This window comes from Penicillium arizonense (genome assembly GCF_001773325.1).
Source record: "Penicillium arizonense strain CBS 141311 chromosome Unknown PENARI_contig034, whole genome shotgun sequence".
NCBI classification, from domain to species: domain Eukaryota; kingdom Fungi; phylum Ascomycota; class Eurotiomycetes; order Eurotiales; family Aspergillaceae; genus Penicillium; species Penicillium arizonense.
Window position 1 is genome coordinate 70,376 of NW_019173311.1, and position 14,604 is coordinate 84,979.

The 14,604-nt window shown below is 48.7% G+C and overlaps 4 protein-coding genes across 4 annotated transcripts; 3 read left to right on the forward strand and 1 right to left on the reverse strand.

Annotated features, from left to right (window-relative positions):
* Nucleotides 1-606: 606 nt before the first annotated feature.
* Nucleotides 607-1,128, reverse strand: PENARI_c034G09208 (uncharacterized protein; the record flags this gene model as incomplete). The annotated part of the gene is made up of 1 exon (XM_022636736.1): nt 607-1,128. The coding sequence occupies one exon, from the start codon at nt 1,126-1,128 to the stop codon at nt 607-609; it is 522 nt and encodes a 173-aa protein (XP_022483409.1).
* Nucleotides 1,129-2,159: 1,031 nt separating this feature from the next.
* Nucleotides 2,160-2,602, forward strand: PENARI_c034G01232 (uncharacterized protein; the record flags this gene model as incomplete). Its single annotated transcript, XM_022636684.1, has 2 exons — nt 2,160-2,204; nt 2,312-2,602. 2 exons carry the CDS (start codon nt 2,160-2,162, stop codon nt 2,600-2,602), a joined length of 336 nt encoding a protein of 111 aa, XP_022483445.1.
* A 9,288-nt stretch (nt 2,603-11,890) lies between these two features.
* Nucleotides 11,891-13,010, forward strand: PENARI_c034G04949 (putative formaldehyde dehydrogenase; the record flags this gene model as incomplete). The annotated part of the gene is made up of 3 exons (XM_022636706.1): nt 11,891-12,109; nt 12,164-12,748; nt 12,795-13,010. 3 exons carry the CDS (start codon nt 11,891-11,893, stop codon nt 13,008-13,010), a joined length of 1,020 nt encoding a protein of 339 aa, XP_022483467.1.
* Nucleotides 13,011-13,320: 310 nt separating this feature from the next.
* Nucleotides 13,321-14,497, forward strand: PENARI_c034G02468 (branched-chain amino acid aminotransferase; the record flags this gene model as incomplete). The annotated part of the gene is made up of 2 exons (XM_022636693.1): nt 13,321-13,378; nt 13,431-14,497. 2 exons carry the CDS (start codon nt 13,321-13,323, stop codon nt 14,495-14,497), a joined length of 1,125 nt encoding a protein of 374 aa, XP_022483416.1.
* Between the last annotated feature and the right edge of the window lie 107 nt (nt 14,498-14,604).

The following is a 14,604-nucleotide window of genomic DNA, read 5'->3' on the forward strand; positions in this document are numbered from 1 at the left end:
CCCTAGCACCTGCCTTCTATGTTCAAAATATCGCTTGTCCTCCACGTAGCTTGGTCGACGTACTTTCTCTTCTTTTTCCTTTCTGGCCCGGTTGGGATCGTCCAATCTCTCAGTCCCGCAGGAAAGCACCACCTAGATCGATCCACTTATATCAGGGAAAAGATTTATCGTCGAACTGCTAAGTTCGGATACAAAAGGGCTAACAAAATAGGATTAAGGCGGCAAGAGAGCCAGGTGAGCGAAAATTGAGAAAATTTCTCTTGCCATTTCACCTGCTGTTCGTAGGCTTTATAGATAAACACCGGTGTACCGTAGGGCATCTATCTGATTCTTTCCCAAAATTGTCGTTGTATAGTTGGGCATTCAGACAGAAGACATGAGATGAAAACAAACAAGTGAGCGCTAAACCAGCTGATTCTGCAGAACCATTATAAGGATTTAACCTTCTTCTCAATTTGAATTCGGAATGTGAAATTTGAGCATGTTATTATGCAGGTGGTTCGACATGCAAGTTGTGAAGAGATTGAACTAGTCTTTCTAAGCAGAAAGATTGTGAAAATTTCTATGGTCCTAGTCTCCAAAGTTAAACTAATCATAGAGCTAATGTTACAAAGTAGGCCACTCCATCTTTATGTCCTCCAAAGATCCGGGACCCCTAAAATCCTCCAAGATATCTGCCTGTTCACTCAAAAGCACCCTATCCGCCTGAGAGTCGCCAACCTTCGCCAATTCTCTCCAACGCGCAAGGTCCTCAGGATTGCGCTTGTCACCATGAGCAGCCTCATTCTGTGACCAATGGCCTTGCGAGAATGCAAGTAAAGTTGAGATGCGTTTGTTGGGGATATCATAGACGAGCGAACAGATAGTGCCCGTTTCCTCTAGCCAATTGCATTGCCATAGTTCTCCAGGACGGATGCATTGGTATGTTGCAGTTTGAAAGTTCTTTCTGCCTGCCATTGGACCCCCATGTATGGCGTAGACGATGCGATCTTCATTGTAGAACCACATTTCGTATCGCCATTTTTCGGGTTTGCCATGTGTGTCTTTTGCTGCGTAGTCGTAGATCATGTGGCGGTCTCGAATGTCGGCGTCGAAAGAGGAGCCTTTGAGAGAGGGTAGTACTGGCATTTTGGTGTTGGATTTGTTGATAGCTGACTTTATGCAGGATGCAGGAAATGGGAAGATATTAAGATCAAGTGCTTGTATTTAGAGAGCAAGGTTACGGATGAAGAGGGAAGAGCATTTTAAATGGACTGTCTAAAAACCTGAAATTGTGTGGCGCGTCAAACCGAACTCTACCAGGAATCGGCAAATCGGATCAGGGTGATGATGCTATACAACCTGAATATGGAGGCTCGGATGCCTCGGGGTGGGTCAACGGCCCGATCAAGTAGTTAAGGTCGGTTTCTCATTCTGCCGAGAGTGCCGATCGTCGCAGTACAATACCGTCACATATCTTTCGAAGAAGCGAGGTTCACACATGTATTCTTTTCTCATTACAGACATATTTCGTGATCTGGTTGGCGAAGCTTACAATGATCAAGGGGTTGACTGGTGACGTATTGGAATTTGCAAGGTCAAGCTACGGCAATGTTTGAATGCACTGCAGAGCTTAATTATTGAAAAGAATGCGGTTATGTATGTTATGCGACGGGATTCCACGGACCCGGTTTCTACTGATATAAAACCACATCCGGACCGATTCCTCGCACCTACACCCTAGTCTCGCACTGCACTCTACCACGTGGGGTCAAGAATCTACATCCATCTGGCCGGAATCGAACTCAAAATGCTCCATGCTAGCTATCAGCTGCCTTACTCTAATCAGGAACGGAACCGCGGCTAGCCCGAATATGTGTGTGCTCATGGAAGACTGGAGCGTGCAAAGGGAGTAGTTCTATATAACAGAAAAATTGAGAGTCGTCGACTAAGCCGCATGATGCCTGTCTTCTCAACATGTTTACCTGGAAGGACACCTCTCAAGCCTGTCCCGGGTCTCCAAAACGGACAATGTTTTCGACGTTATAGCGAGACATGGCAGAAGCTGGTCTGCTACTGGGAGCCAGTGGTGGAACAAGAACACCTGTCCAATACTTCCTTTTCACTGGACGAGGACCAACTCACTCCGTGAGTAAAAGTGGCGAACGCTTCTGATCAGTATGAGTACCATCCAGCATGGTGGGCCTCGTCGTGCCTATGGCTGGGTACTCGTATCATTCGTCGCAGTGCCCTTCTTCACCCGCGATCCCGGCGATGGCTGACTCTAGCCTAGTACACGAAGCACCTCTCTCAGTTGATCTCTAATTGACAGATAATGGTGCTCGCGCAATCTCTGGTGCAGAGACCTGAAAAGAATCTCGGGTCGGTTCTGGACCAATGGCTTCTCGATGACACTGTTAGGCCTGTGGCAGAGCTGCTGAAGAACCAACTGCTCGAGTTTCACCTTGATTGTACCGAGGTGCCTCCGGTCCACGTCCGGTGGTATCGAGCCGGCCAAACGGGCATCTACCAGGATGTAACACTTCGCCTGACCGAACTTCCTACCATCATCTGGCAGAATACCTCTTCGAGAAGCTCAGACGATTTCCGCGTGCGGTGGTGACAATGGGCACCTCAAACAGCTTTTAGCTCAATATGATATTTGATGATGTTATCTTTTTCTGATCATCTCGGCTTCACGATCGCTGTCGATACTCGATTAATGGGTGTCTTTCTTCGTGTCAACCCATCTGCTTTGTCAGACTACCAGCAAGTGTTTTCCTCTTTTCTATGAATGCAAAGAATCCATAAAAACTCATTAATGTAAGCTACTTCTACAGTTATACCTAGGCTTTGAAAACCCACCCAGCCTAGAAAACAAAGACAGTCGGTGGCTTGGGTCAAGGCCCCCAGAACATCCACCCCTTTACACTGAATATTGCAACCCAGTATTGGAATCAGCCTAACTCCGCTCGCTCAGTAGACATTAATTCACTTAGCCGTCTGTCTGTCCCCTCCGATCTTTGATCACTTGACAGTTTCGAAAACGAAGAAGCTACCGTCTCCGTCTGTGACAGGCGCGTGGTATGAGGCTCTTTATAGCAAATAATAGGAAGTGGAGCCAGTTCATCATTGAGTTGATTTGTAACAGGCACCCCCTGGGCGTCTTTCTGGCGACCTTTCCGCCGATAGAAGATGAACGCGCCCATAGCGACAAATAACAACAAAACACCTAGTGCAACACCAAGGCCGATTCCAATTTCACTCTTCTTCGACATGCCGTGGCTGGATTCAGGAGCTGACGTAGTCGTTGGGGATGATATATTTTCGACACTCGCCGAGGTAGCGAAAGACGTTGAACTTGCTTTCGTGGCGCTTGCAGATGTGGATGACGATGTATTAATGAAGTTGTACGAGACAGGCGATGGATCGTCTGTGTATCTCTTCGATACCCCAAAAACAATACTTGTAACGTTGTTACCATATGACTCGCCTTCGGTAGTGAACGGCTGGAGCATGAAGTTACACCCTTGCTCTACGTAGTTTTTGCGAGTCGCTATCCACACATAGCTATAATTGTTGGTTGTTCTCTCTAACAGGGATAGTCAGATTAACCGTTCAAAGCAAGAGTACAAGTCAAATAGACAACCTCACCTTCTAGTGCATGATCATTACTGCCACAGCTCTCGTAAAGCGATATCAGAGGAGCGACAACATCCCAGGTTACATTCACCAGGTCTGCCACTATGAACCGATACTCAGCTTCAGTTGGATATGTGAAATTCCCTGCCATGCTGTGCCTATGGGCATCAAAGAGAAAAGATATTTTGAGTGGTGATGGCGGCTAATTTTGGGGGGAAGAATTGTGACAGCAAGGCAAATTTCATGAAGTTGGAAAGAGTGAAGTCGCAAAGAGGGGCGGATGTACCCTTGCGAGTCAGCAGGACTAAATAATCCCTGCCATGTAATGAGATGGCCCTTTGACCGGCATAAGACTAGCGAGTATTTGGAGTAGTTACTGTGAACCCTGTATAGCGCGGGATGCTAATGCACACTACTAGTCCCCGCCGAGGGAAAATGGGTTAAATGGAATATTCTGAACCCATGTGCATCAGTATTACAATCAGAAAGCGTAATGTTTAGGAAACAAGTCATACAGAGAACGGAGGAACGTAAGTCAGTCCGAATTTTTAAAGGTTACTGGGACGATTCTAGACATTTGGGGAGGTAGCCCGTCCTTCGTTTCGCGGTGGCTAGTTGAAGGCAGTTGAAGGCCCTGTCGCAAGATCTTGATGCACTGATTGGCTATCACATTACTTTTCTTACCTATTCAGGACTAGCCGTTGAGTTTCACCCATGGCAACCGTGAACGGTTCGGGTCTGGCTGTCTATTGAGTCCAACCTGACGTTGAATACGCTTCCAAGGCACAAACGAAAGAAAAAATTTATATGCTTTATTCTGAGAAGAGTATGTATGGTACCAAAAAGAGTTGAGTATACAATGAGTCACAAGGCGAATATGTTCAAAGGAAACACCAAAACAATGCAGAAATTACACCACATTAATGAAATCAAGCCTTCTTTATCTTTGCCTTGGAACTCCTCACCCGGAAGAGGTAATAGAGCGAAATAGCAGCAAGGATATTAAAGATGAAATAGCACCAGAAGATACCATAGTTCCTCCAGCGATCACCCCAGTAAATCTCACGGGCAGCAAGATACTGATCCGCCGACGACATAGAACAATACTGACAGTTCTCAGTGGCACTGGGGTTTGAAAGCAATCCCCCAGCCGCAATGCTGTACTCATTCAGGTATTGGAAACAATTCTGGCCAGCAGGCGGGTTCAGAATACTCATCTCAGCAGCACTGCACTCGACCTTGCGGCCATGCAGGGCTGTACTACCGATACCACTAATGTAGTAGGTAAACGGCGAGACGCGGTACATGAAGATCCAGAATCTGGGGAGGGCACTGGGTGGTTGCATGACACCGTTGAAGACGAACGAGAGACCGAACATGAGTGTGACGAGCATACTAGCCAGGGCTGGTTCGGGAATTGCGCAGATAACGAGCTGGGCCATACTGGCAGCGTAGATGAAGAATTGGACGATGTAGAGGAGGATCAGGCCGCGGCGCTCGGCGTCTTGGTCTGCGCCGAAGACGGACCAGTAGAATGAGGCCCAGGAGCAGATTCCTAGGATGACTTGGAAGGGGATTTCGACTAGCATTTGGGAGAGGATGAAGACCTTCCAGGAGTAGATTCTGGAGGGGCGTTCGCGGACTTCGTATAGGGAGCGCTGGGCGGCGAAGCGGGGCATGATTTGGTTGACGAGGGTGTTGAAGATTGTGCTGAGAAGGAAAACACTGAAGAGAGCGTTTTGGAAGCCTTGTTGGGTGTTGTCGGCTTTCCAGAATGAGAATCCGATAAAGAGGCCGGAGACGATGCCCAGGATTAGTTTGGAGAAGACATATTCTGGTTGGCGCCAGTATTGTTGGAAGACTCGTTTGAGGACGTAGTAAAGTTGGCTGCTGAGAGGCATGGCGAACTCGCCGTCATCGTTGTCTAGGGATGTTTCGTGGATGGATGGCTTGTGGCTGCTGTGGAGTCTGTGGACTTCGGCTTGGACTTCTTGGTACTCGGGGCTCTTGTTCCAGGCATCGGACCAGTCAATTTCAGGACACGAGTCACCAGCAACCATTTCGAGGATATACTCTGCGGGATTCTCAAGTTGTTGACAGGGGCGGGCTCCGTGTCCTGCGAAGTACTTCAGGAGGGTGGACGAGTCAGCGCCGATGTCTCCAAAGTAGACGGTCTTTCCTCCCTTGGCGAGGAAGAGCAAGCGATCGAAGGTCTGGAACAGTTGCGCGCTAGGCTGATGGATGGTAGCGAGGACGGCCTGGCCGTGATCTGCGAGGCGTCGAAGGAACTGGCAAATGGTCCACGAGCTCTGAGAATCCAGACCACTGGTAGGCTCGTCGAGGAAAATGAGTAGGGTAGGCTTAGCAGCGAGCTCAACACCAATACTGAGCAGCTTGCGCTGCTCAACGTTGAGACCTTCTCCTAGGCTTCCGACGACAGCTTCGGCAAAATCTTCCATACCGAGGACCTGAATAACCTGTTCCACGTAATCATACTTCTCAGCTTTAGACACAGCCTTAGGCTGGCGAAGCATAGCACTGAAACGCAAAGCCTCTCTCACGGTAGTCGAGTCAAGATGAAGATCCTGCTGTTGAACGTAACCAGTGCGACGGGGGAAGTTGGCAGCGAGAGGGTTGCCATTGACGAAGATATCACCAGTGACCACGCCAATCGAAACTCTCTGTGCGAGAACATCCAAAAGGGTTGTCTTTCCAGCTCCAGAGACACCCATCAAGGCGGTCAAACTGCCAGGCTTAACCCAGCCATTGACATTATCCAAGAGTCGTCGGGTTCCTTCCTTCACGGGAATCTCATAGTTGAGGTTGTTCCATGAGAGAATGTCCTTTTGTTCCGGGAGGCGAATGGTATCGTTGGTTCGTTGCAACTCAAGCTTGTTGACTTCTTCCAAACCATGCTCGATGGTAATCTCTTGCTGGAGATACTTGGGCGCATGACCAGGGCGGAAGACCAAAGCCTCAGCCTTCGACTTGTCCTCAGTGAGGTACTCACTCGCAAGCAGGTAGGTACAATTTAGGACGATGGTGAAAGCGGCGAGAATTCCAAAGTTGCGCCAGACATGGGAGTACTGGTACTGATAGTTCTCCATGATGAATGCATCACCAGAGACGGTTCTCTCACCAGCAACTGCACCGACCGTAGAGCAAATGAAGGATGAGCCAACTGGGTTGCTTGGGATGAATGATGTACAATCAAAATTCTTGCCGTGGAACTCGTTGGCAACAAGTGCCTCGAAGGTGTAGTAGATGGGATTGATCCAGCGAATCCAAGAAAGCCATGGATGCATGTACGGTTGAGGCAGGGTGAATCCAGTGTAAACGACGATACACAGCACAAGCACACCAGCAAAAGACATTGCCTGTCCGATGGTCTTAGTCAATGCGCCGACGGTACGGAAGAGACCGGACATGGCCAAGACAGAAGTGAGCAGGAAGAGGTAGAAGACGAAGAACGGCCCCGGTTCACGGCGAAGGTTTACCATGAAGTAGAGTACAATGGTGAAGAAGGAGAGTCGTAGGAGTTTAATCGGTAGATCAACCACAATGCTGGAAAGTGCTTCGGTAAATGGATGGACGAATGCATAGCCGGCTTGTTTTTCGACGACTGGACGTTGGGCGTAAAGCTGCATAATTTCGTTCATCGTGAGAAGGGCGTTCATAAGCACGGCAAAGTACATCGCTCCTCCCTTTTGGAAGAAGTAACTGGGCGAGTCGGGGGTATTGTAGAAGATAGAACCAATAATGAGAGACAGGCTGATCTGCACGATGACTGGAGACATGACCGTCGGCAGATCTTGGAGCATTTGCTGGTAGGCTCTGTGCATGCAAAGCCGCACCTGCATAGGAACAGATAGAAGATACGGGCTGCTGTCGCGGGTGTGACGAGCTTGTTGGACTTTGTGGCTCTCCTGAAGCCTCTTTGCGTCGCCGCCATTCGGTGGGTGTTCACCCTCGTAGTTGTTGATATCATTCTGCAGAGCTTGATACTCTGGGCTCTGCTTCCAATGCTCGGCGAATTCCTTCGCAGTGCGGGGCACCTTTCCTTCGAAGCCTGGAGATACCCGGCGTTCAGCTGGGTTGGTGATAGCAGTCAGGTAGTCACCGCTGACTTGGCGTTCAGGTCTTTCGAAGCCCATATCTTGGAAGTAGGCAACCGCCCGGTCTCTGGGTCCGTAGTAGATCTGGTATCCTTCGTATAGAAGGACAACCTTGTCGAAAAGATCATACATGGACTGCGAAGCCTGGTAGGCAGCGATAGCATGGCAGGATTTTCCCATGTCAGCGGCGAGACGCAACGACTTGACGAACTTCAGGGCTGAGGCGGCATCAAGACCACGGGTGCTGTTATCCCATGCTCCAATCCGGCAGCGGGACAGGAACATCTCAGCGATACTGACTCGCTTTCTCTCGCCTCCACTGACACCACGCACGAATTCATTGCCGACCTTGGTGTCGTAGGTATGTGATAGGCCGAAAACCGATAGAACGACTTTGGTGAGGGTCTCGACATATTCAGTGCGTGACATTTCCCCGGGGCGCTCATGGGGAGCTCGGGCATGGGCGGCGAATGTGAGGGTCTGGCCCACAGTCAAATGAGGGAAATGAAGATCGACTTCTTTGTTGTAGGCGACTTCTCCGCGGTGATGTCTAATCATGTGGTCGAAGTCGACACCCTCATAGTGAAGAGTGCTGCTAGGGTCCAATGACAGTCCTCCCAAATGTCCAGTAATGGTTTTGAGGAATGTCGTACATCCACTGCCAGGTCGGCCCAGGACAAGGAGAAGTTCTCCCCCCTGAAGTAACCCATCGAAGCTGTGAAGGATCTCTCTAGGCGACGGGGCACGTCCAGTTAGACCTCTAACAGCTGCACGGAATGGAACTCGGAGACTAGAAGTAAGGGTTTCCTGATATTGCAACGCAGAGCCGGAACCGCTGACGCAGAGGTTGGAGAAGACGACACCTTGGTGGGAAATATCAATTCCGGATTCATTAACTTGGTTCAGGACCATCTGAGCCCATCGTTGGTGATCGAAGTGTGGACTGGATGGATCAAGATGAGGTTGTAGAGTCTTTCCGCTGGCAGTGGTGGACAGTTGCAGGCCAAGCTTGCTGGAGGCGATACGCGTCAGGGCTTTCTGTTCTTGTTCCTCTAGAACAGTGGGGACCCGCCCCGTAATAGGAGCGAACTCTGGCTCATCGTATTCCTTCTCCATGATGAGAAGTCGGGGATGTGTATGGGAGAAAGCCTTACGAGAAAGCCTTAAGGAGGGCCAGGCCTAGGGACCCTTATAAAAAAGATCATCAGAATCTTCAAAGCGGAGACGGACAACAAATAAACCGCGTGTAGATCGGAGTTTAGAGGTTTATGCATCGGGGCTGCCACTTCCCGGTCTATCACGGAGGAGCGGACTCCGTTTGGCCGACTTTTCCCCACGTTCTCTCCTATACATCGACTACTCTTATTGGTCTACGATTTGCCGAGCATGCAAGTATTGTTGTGTTCCTTTTTTATAAAGAGCAAATGTAGTGTGAAATGCATATCTTTTCCTTTAAACTCTGATGCCTACGCCACCGACCAAGGATCATTTCCTGTTGCATGTAGCAGGCCTCTCAACTGGAATGTTGGTACAATAAGGTACTAATTGGCTGCATGGCAGCACATAATTACACGCTTAATATGGTGGAGTCATTGATCCACCTGGCTTTTCCCGCCCCGGAGTCCGTGTCCGATCATTACCCAGATCGCGGCGTTTAGAGGTAAACCTAGCTAAACTCCAGATTGAATCTCGATCTCGGAATTCCGTGTTTCTGGCTCTCCTGACGGCTAAAGGTATAAATGAACTCCCATTGCAGACCACTGGTGACTTTCTCGACTAGGTCCAATTTCATATAGCCGTGTCACGGGACAACCTCCAACCCTCTCGGGTAGGGGGTGTCCTTCAGCCATAATGCAATTCTCAGCCATAATGCAAATTTCCTACTTTTTCAACTTTACGCGAATTTTTACCCACCAAAAAATGCCAAAAAAAGCTCATGATGAAGAGGCTCTGCTAGCTAAGGCATTAGATGCTTATGAATCGCAAGAATTTTCAACCCTACGTAAGGCTGCGGACCATTATCGCGTGTCTTATTCGAAGCTTCGCGGTCGCAAAAACGGGAAGACATCTCTCTCCGATCGCCCTACCACCAACAATGCATTGAATCTAAATCAGGAAAATGCATTAATTAGCTGGATCGAAGTGCTAAATTCTTGCTATACACCTCCATGCGCAAAAGACATCGAAAGTGCTGCAAATCGCCTATTGAAAATAGCAGGTTCGGAGAGAGTTGTCGGTCTAATGTATAGCTATCGGTTTATAGACCGTCTACCTCCACATATCAAGCTTGTCACCCAAAAACCGAAGAAAACTTTACGAATTAAAGCCGAGGATCCTGAAGTTATTAGCTATTGGTATGATAGGCTTGCTTATCTCTATCGTGAGCATGATTTCGAACCTTATGAGATCCATAATTGGGATGAAACTGGCTTCTAAAATGGGGAAGGACTTAACTAACACGTTGTCTCTACGCGTCAAACTGCTAGCATTGCTACTAGAGATCGAGGTGAAACTATTACCGGCATTAAATGCGTCGCCGCTGATGGCTGGGTAATGTTTCCGTGGTTTCTAGTCAAAGGAAGCGTCTATATAGAAGACTGGTATAGCAATGTATCAACCTCTTCTTTAGCGTATAAAATCATCTATTTGACGTCTAGTGGCTAGATAGATCGTGAGACTGCCTACCGATGGCTCTACTCGTTTTATGAAGCTACAAAAAACCGCGTACGACGCGGGCGGCCGAGGCTTTTGCTAATAGACAATCATATATCACATATAACTGTCGAATTTCTCGATTTTTGTAAGGAAAACTTGATTATTCCTTAGTATTCTATGCCTCACACGACTTATCTATATCAGCCGCTTGATGCTGAGGCTTTTTTAAGCCTAAAGCATTATTTTAAAATAGCGAATACTAAAGTTATAGCGTGGGGTGGGAAGCAATAAAAAACGCGACTTTTTCCGCAACACTAATGCCGTCCGACGCTCTGCACTAAGGTCCTAAACTATCAAAACTTCGTTTAAATCTACTAGTATTTAGCCACTTGATCCTAAACAAGTTTTAGATCGTTTGGGACAGGATTCGGACGGAGAGACGTTACGCATATATGACAAGCCGTTACTATCACCCGCCCGCGAATTCCCAAGTTCAGCGACCAATTCTCCGCCCAATTCTTATGCGCGTATTAAGAAATTGGAGGATACGGTTTTCCCACTACTTAACAACCCTAGTCCTGATTTACGAAAAATTCGGAAGCATATACGGCGCGCAATTAATGCCGGAAAATCGTCTCTATATAATACGGAACTTGCAGGGATAAGCCTTACGCGCGCCCTTAGCCACAAAACGCCTAGAAAAAAGTCAAGAAGCAAGCGATAGGTAAAGGGAGCTACGAAAAGCCCTCTGTCATCAATTTCAGGAAATAGGCTAGTACAGCGAAGGTGTGAGAAAGAAGACAAATCGAAGCTTCGTGCTTGGCGGAAAGACGCAGAGAAAATGGCGGCCGATTTAGCGGCTAAGGAATTGGAAGAAACAGCTGAAAATAAGGAGGATGATATATTATTGGCTAATAAAGCTATTGATATGCTTTATTTCATAGATCCTGGACCTTATACGCCTAGAAAATGAGCTAGAAGTTGAAGAAATTGAAAATTTGCATTATGGCTGCGAATTGCATTATGGCTGAGGGACACCCCCTACCCGCGAGGGTGGGGGGCGGTCCTGTGACACGGCTACCTATTTCCATCAATTTCTTTGGTCTCTTTTATTTATTTATTTCAAAAAATCAGGAGTAGCAACTAAGGGTTCATTTTCACCGAAATGTGCCACTAAGGCTACTTACATCACTTAGGCGTAAATCCCAATCTTAAAGCCCCCACAGCCACAAACATCAGGCGAGGGCAATGTCGATGGCTGCATCTACATGGCCACTTGGTTTTGGGCGCTGTTGAATTACCATGATCTGTTCTGCTTGACAAACCGAACTTGCAAACGGTATGGGGCTCTAGAAAATGCGATAACTTCATGTCATACGGAGTACAGTAACATCGCACAGTTAATAGTTCATCCATTGATAGCCAATGCCTCGACTCCAGTCAAACGAAAATGTCCTTACGTCATCAAAGGCGCCCTGCAGATGGGCAAAACATCCAACATGCTATCACACCCTACAATGAACGGTATATGTTGCCCTCCAAACATCCTAGGCCAAGAAGCAATCGGCATAGTCGAAGAAGTCGGACCAAAAGTCAGGACCCTCAAAGCCGGTGACCGGGTCATCATCTTACCCGTCATTGCGTGTGGAAGCTGTGATTATTGTCAGCGGGAGGAGTACTCGCTGTGCGGGAATACCAATCCATCGAAGGAGATGAAGGTTGCGTAGGGCATGGGATATAGTCGGCGTTCCGGTGGGTATCCCGGTGATTAGGCTGAGTATTGTCGTGTTCCAAATGCCGATTTGACATGTATTCGGGCACCGCGTGGAGTTGATGCGAGGAAGTTGCTTGGACTGAGTAATGTCATTACAACTGCTTGGCATGCGCTAGAATTGGCCGAGGTGCAGGAAGGCGATGTTGTTGGTGTTTGGGGTTGTGGACCTATTGGACTTGCGGTGCAGCAGTTAGCAATGCTGCGCGGAGCGAAGAAGGTGTATGCTATGGATCGGGATTCGCAGCGACTGCGGAGCGCTGAGGATTTCGGGATGACGCCTGTTGATGTGTCGCTTCATCAAGAGGTTGGGGAGTACCTTCTGTCTATTCAGGAAGAGGGTCTTGATCGGGCTATTGAGGCGAGTGGGTTCCGTAGTGTGCAGAAGCCTCCACATGCTGCTATGCGTGCTATTGGGTTGGAGCGGGATAGTGGGGATACATTGGAGGATATCATCAAGGCTACGCGCAAGGGTGGCAATGTTGCATTGGTTGGGGACTTCTTCTTCACGACGCACGACTTTCCTATTGGGCCGATGATGCAGAAGGCATTGAGGGTCCGCGGGGGTCAAGTGTGTCCACAGAAGGTGAGACAAGCCCCGTTCTGGTGAATTGACGCTTATTCAAATATAGTATTATCCATTCCTACTGGACCTGGTTGTTCAGGGGAAACTCGATCCGTCATCGATGTTCACGTATGAAGATGTATTCGAGAACATCGCCGAGGAGTACCACAAGTTCACGCGCCATGAAGTGCCCGGTAGACTAAAGGTATGCTTAGTGACATCGTTTGGACGCAGAGAACAAAATCAAGAGAGCGGTGACATGAACGCCGCTCAAGAAAGCTAGTGCCCAAATGTCGCGATTAAGTTACCTTACGAATACTGCATGAAACCGGGTCTATAGATGATCCGAATGGCTTCGGGTATATGATATATCCGAGACAGTTCTGTAATTAGAAATTGCCCAATAAATAGCGAGAAATAGAGCCATTGATATCTCTAATTGGCCGGATACAGTACAGGTCGTGATAAGGAATGCCTGAACAAGAGACCCAAAGTCAGAAAGTAGAGTAGTCAGCAAACCCAGTCCCGACCTCGGAGTATATATAAGCGTACGCGGCCCCGGGTGTCAGATCTAAACTCCACACATCTCCAAGATGCACCCCCCACCCATTGCCCTCGACTGGAAGAACATTGGCTTCAAAGTCCGCGATGGTATCAACCCCCAATTGAAATGACGCCCAATCACCCAACTAACAACTCATAGGCAACGGCCACGTCGAATGCCACTTCTCCCACAGCGGCAGCGGCAAATGGACAGCCCCGCAATACGTCAATTCCCCAACCCTAGGAATATCGGGCATGTCCCCAGCCCTCAACTATGGCCAACAAGTATACGAAGGCCTAAAAGCCTTCCGCCACCCGCACAACAACAAGATAACAGTCTTCCGCCCAGACCGGAACGCCAAGCGCATGCAATTCTCCGCTGAGGTGGTATCTATCCCACCCGTTCCAGAAGAGCTCTTCATAGAATGCGTCCGGCTGGCCGTCGGACTAAACGCCGAATATGTGCCACCGCACGAATCCGGTGCGGCGATGTATGTCCGCCCCTTACTATTCGGATCATCGGCGCAGCTGGGGCTTAGTCCGCCGGATGGGTATACGTTTGCTGTATTCGCCATGCCGACTGGAGTGTACCACGGAGCTAGTGCGGTTGATGCATTGATTCTTGAAGATTTTGATCGGTGTGCGCCGTTTGGGACTGGTGCTGCGAAGGTGGGGGGGAATTATGCGCCTGTGTTGAGACATAGTGACCGGGCGCGGAAGGAGGGGTATGGGATTACGCTTCATTTGGATAGTGCGACCCGGAGTGAGGTTGATGAGTTTTCGACGAGTGCGTTTATTGGGGTCAAGAGGGATGCTGATGGTGGGGTTACTGTTATTCAGCCGGATAGTCGGAATGCGATTGATTCCGTGACTGCAGCTTCTGTTCTGGAAATTGCGCGGAAGTTGGGTTATCGGGTTGAGAAGCGGAGGGTTTTGTATGAGGAATTGGGGGAGTTTGAGGAGGTTATTGCTGCTGGGACTGCTGCTGCTCTGGTGCCCGTTGGTAGCATTACTATGAAGTCTCGTGCGGATAAATTCGAGTATCGCACTGGGGCTGAGAAGGAGGGTGGGGAGGTTTGTGTTCAATTGTTGAAGATGCTTCGGGGTATACAATCTGGGACTGTGGAGGATTCTTGGGGTTGGAACTATGAGGTGCTGCCACCACCTAAGGGATGGGCTGATGAAAACCACGAAAAGACAGAGCAGAATGGTGCCAATGTTCCCTAGAGACACGCGTTGGGACTGGTACAGGACTACTATTCTTGGCCTGGTCCATCCTATTGTTTGGTGATTTACTGATTTAGTCTTGCGATCTACTTGAAATAAAGGTTAAG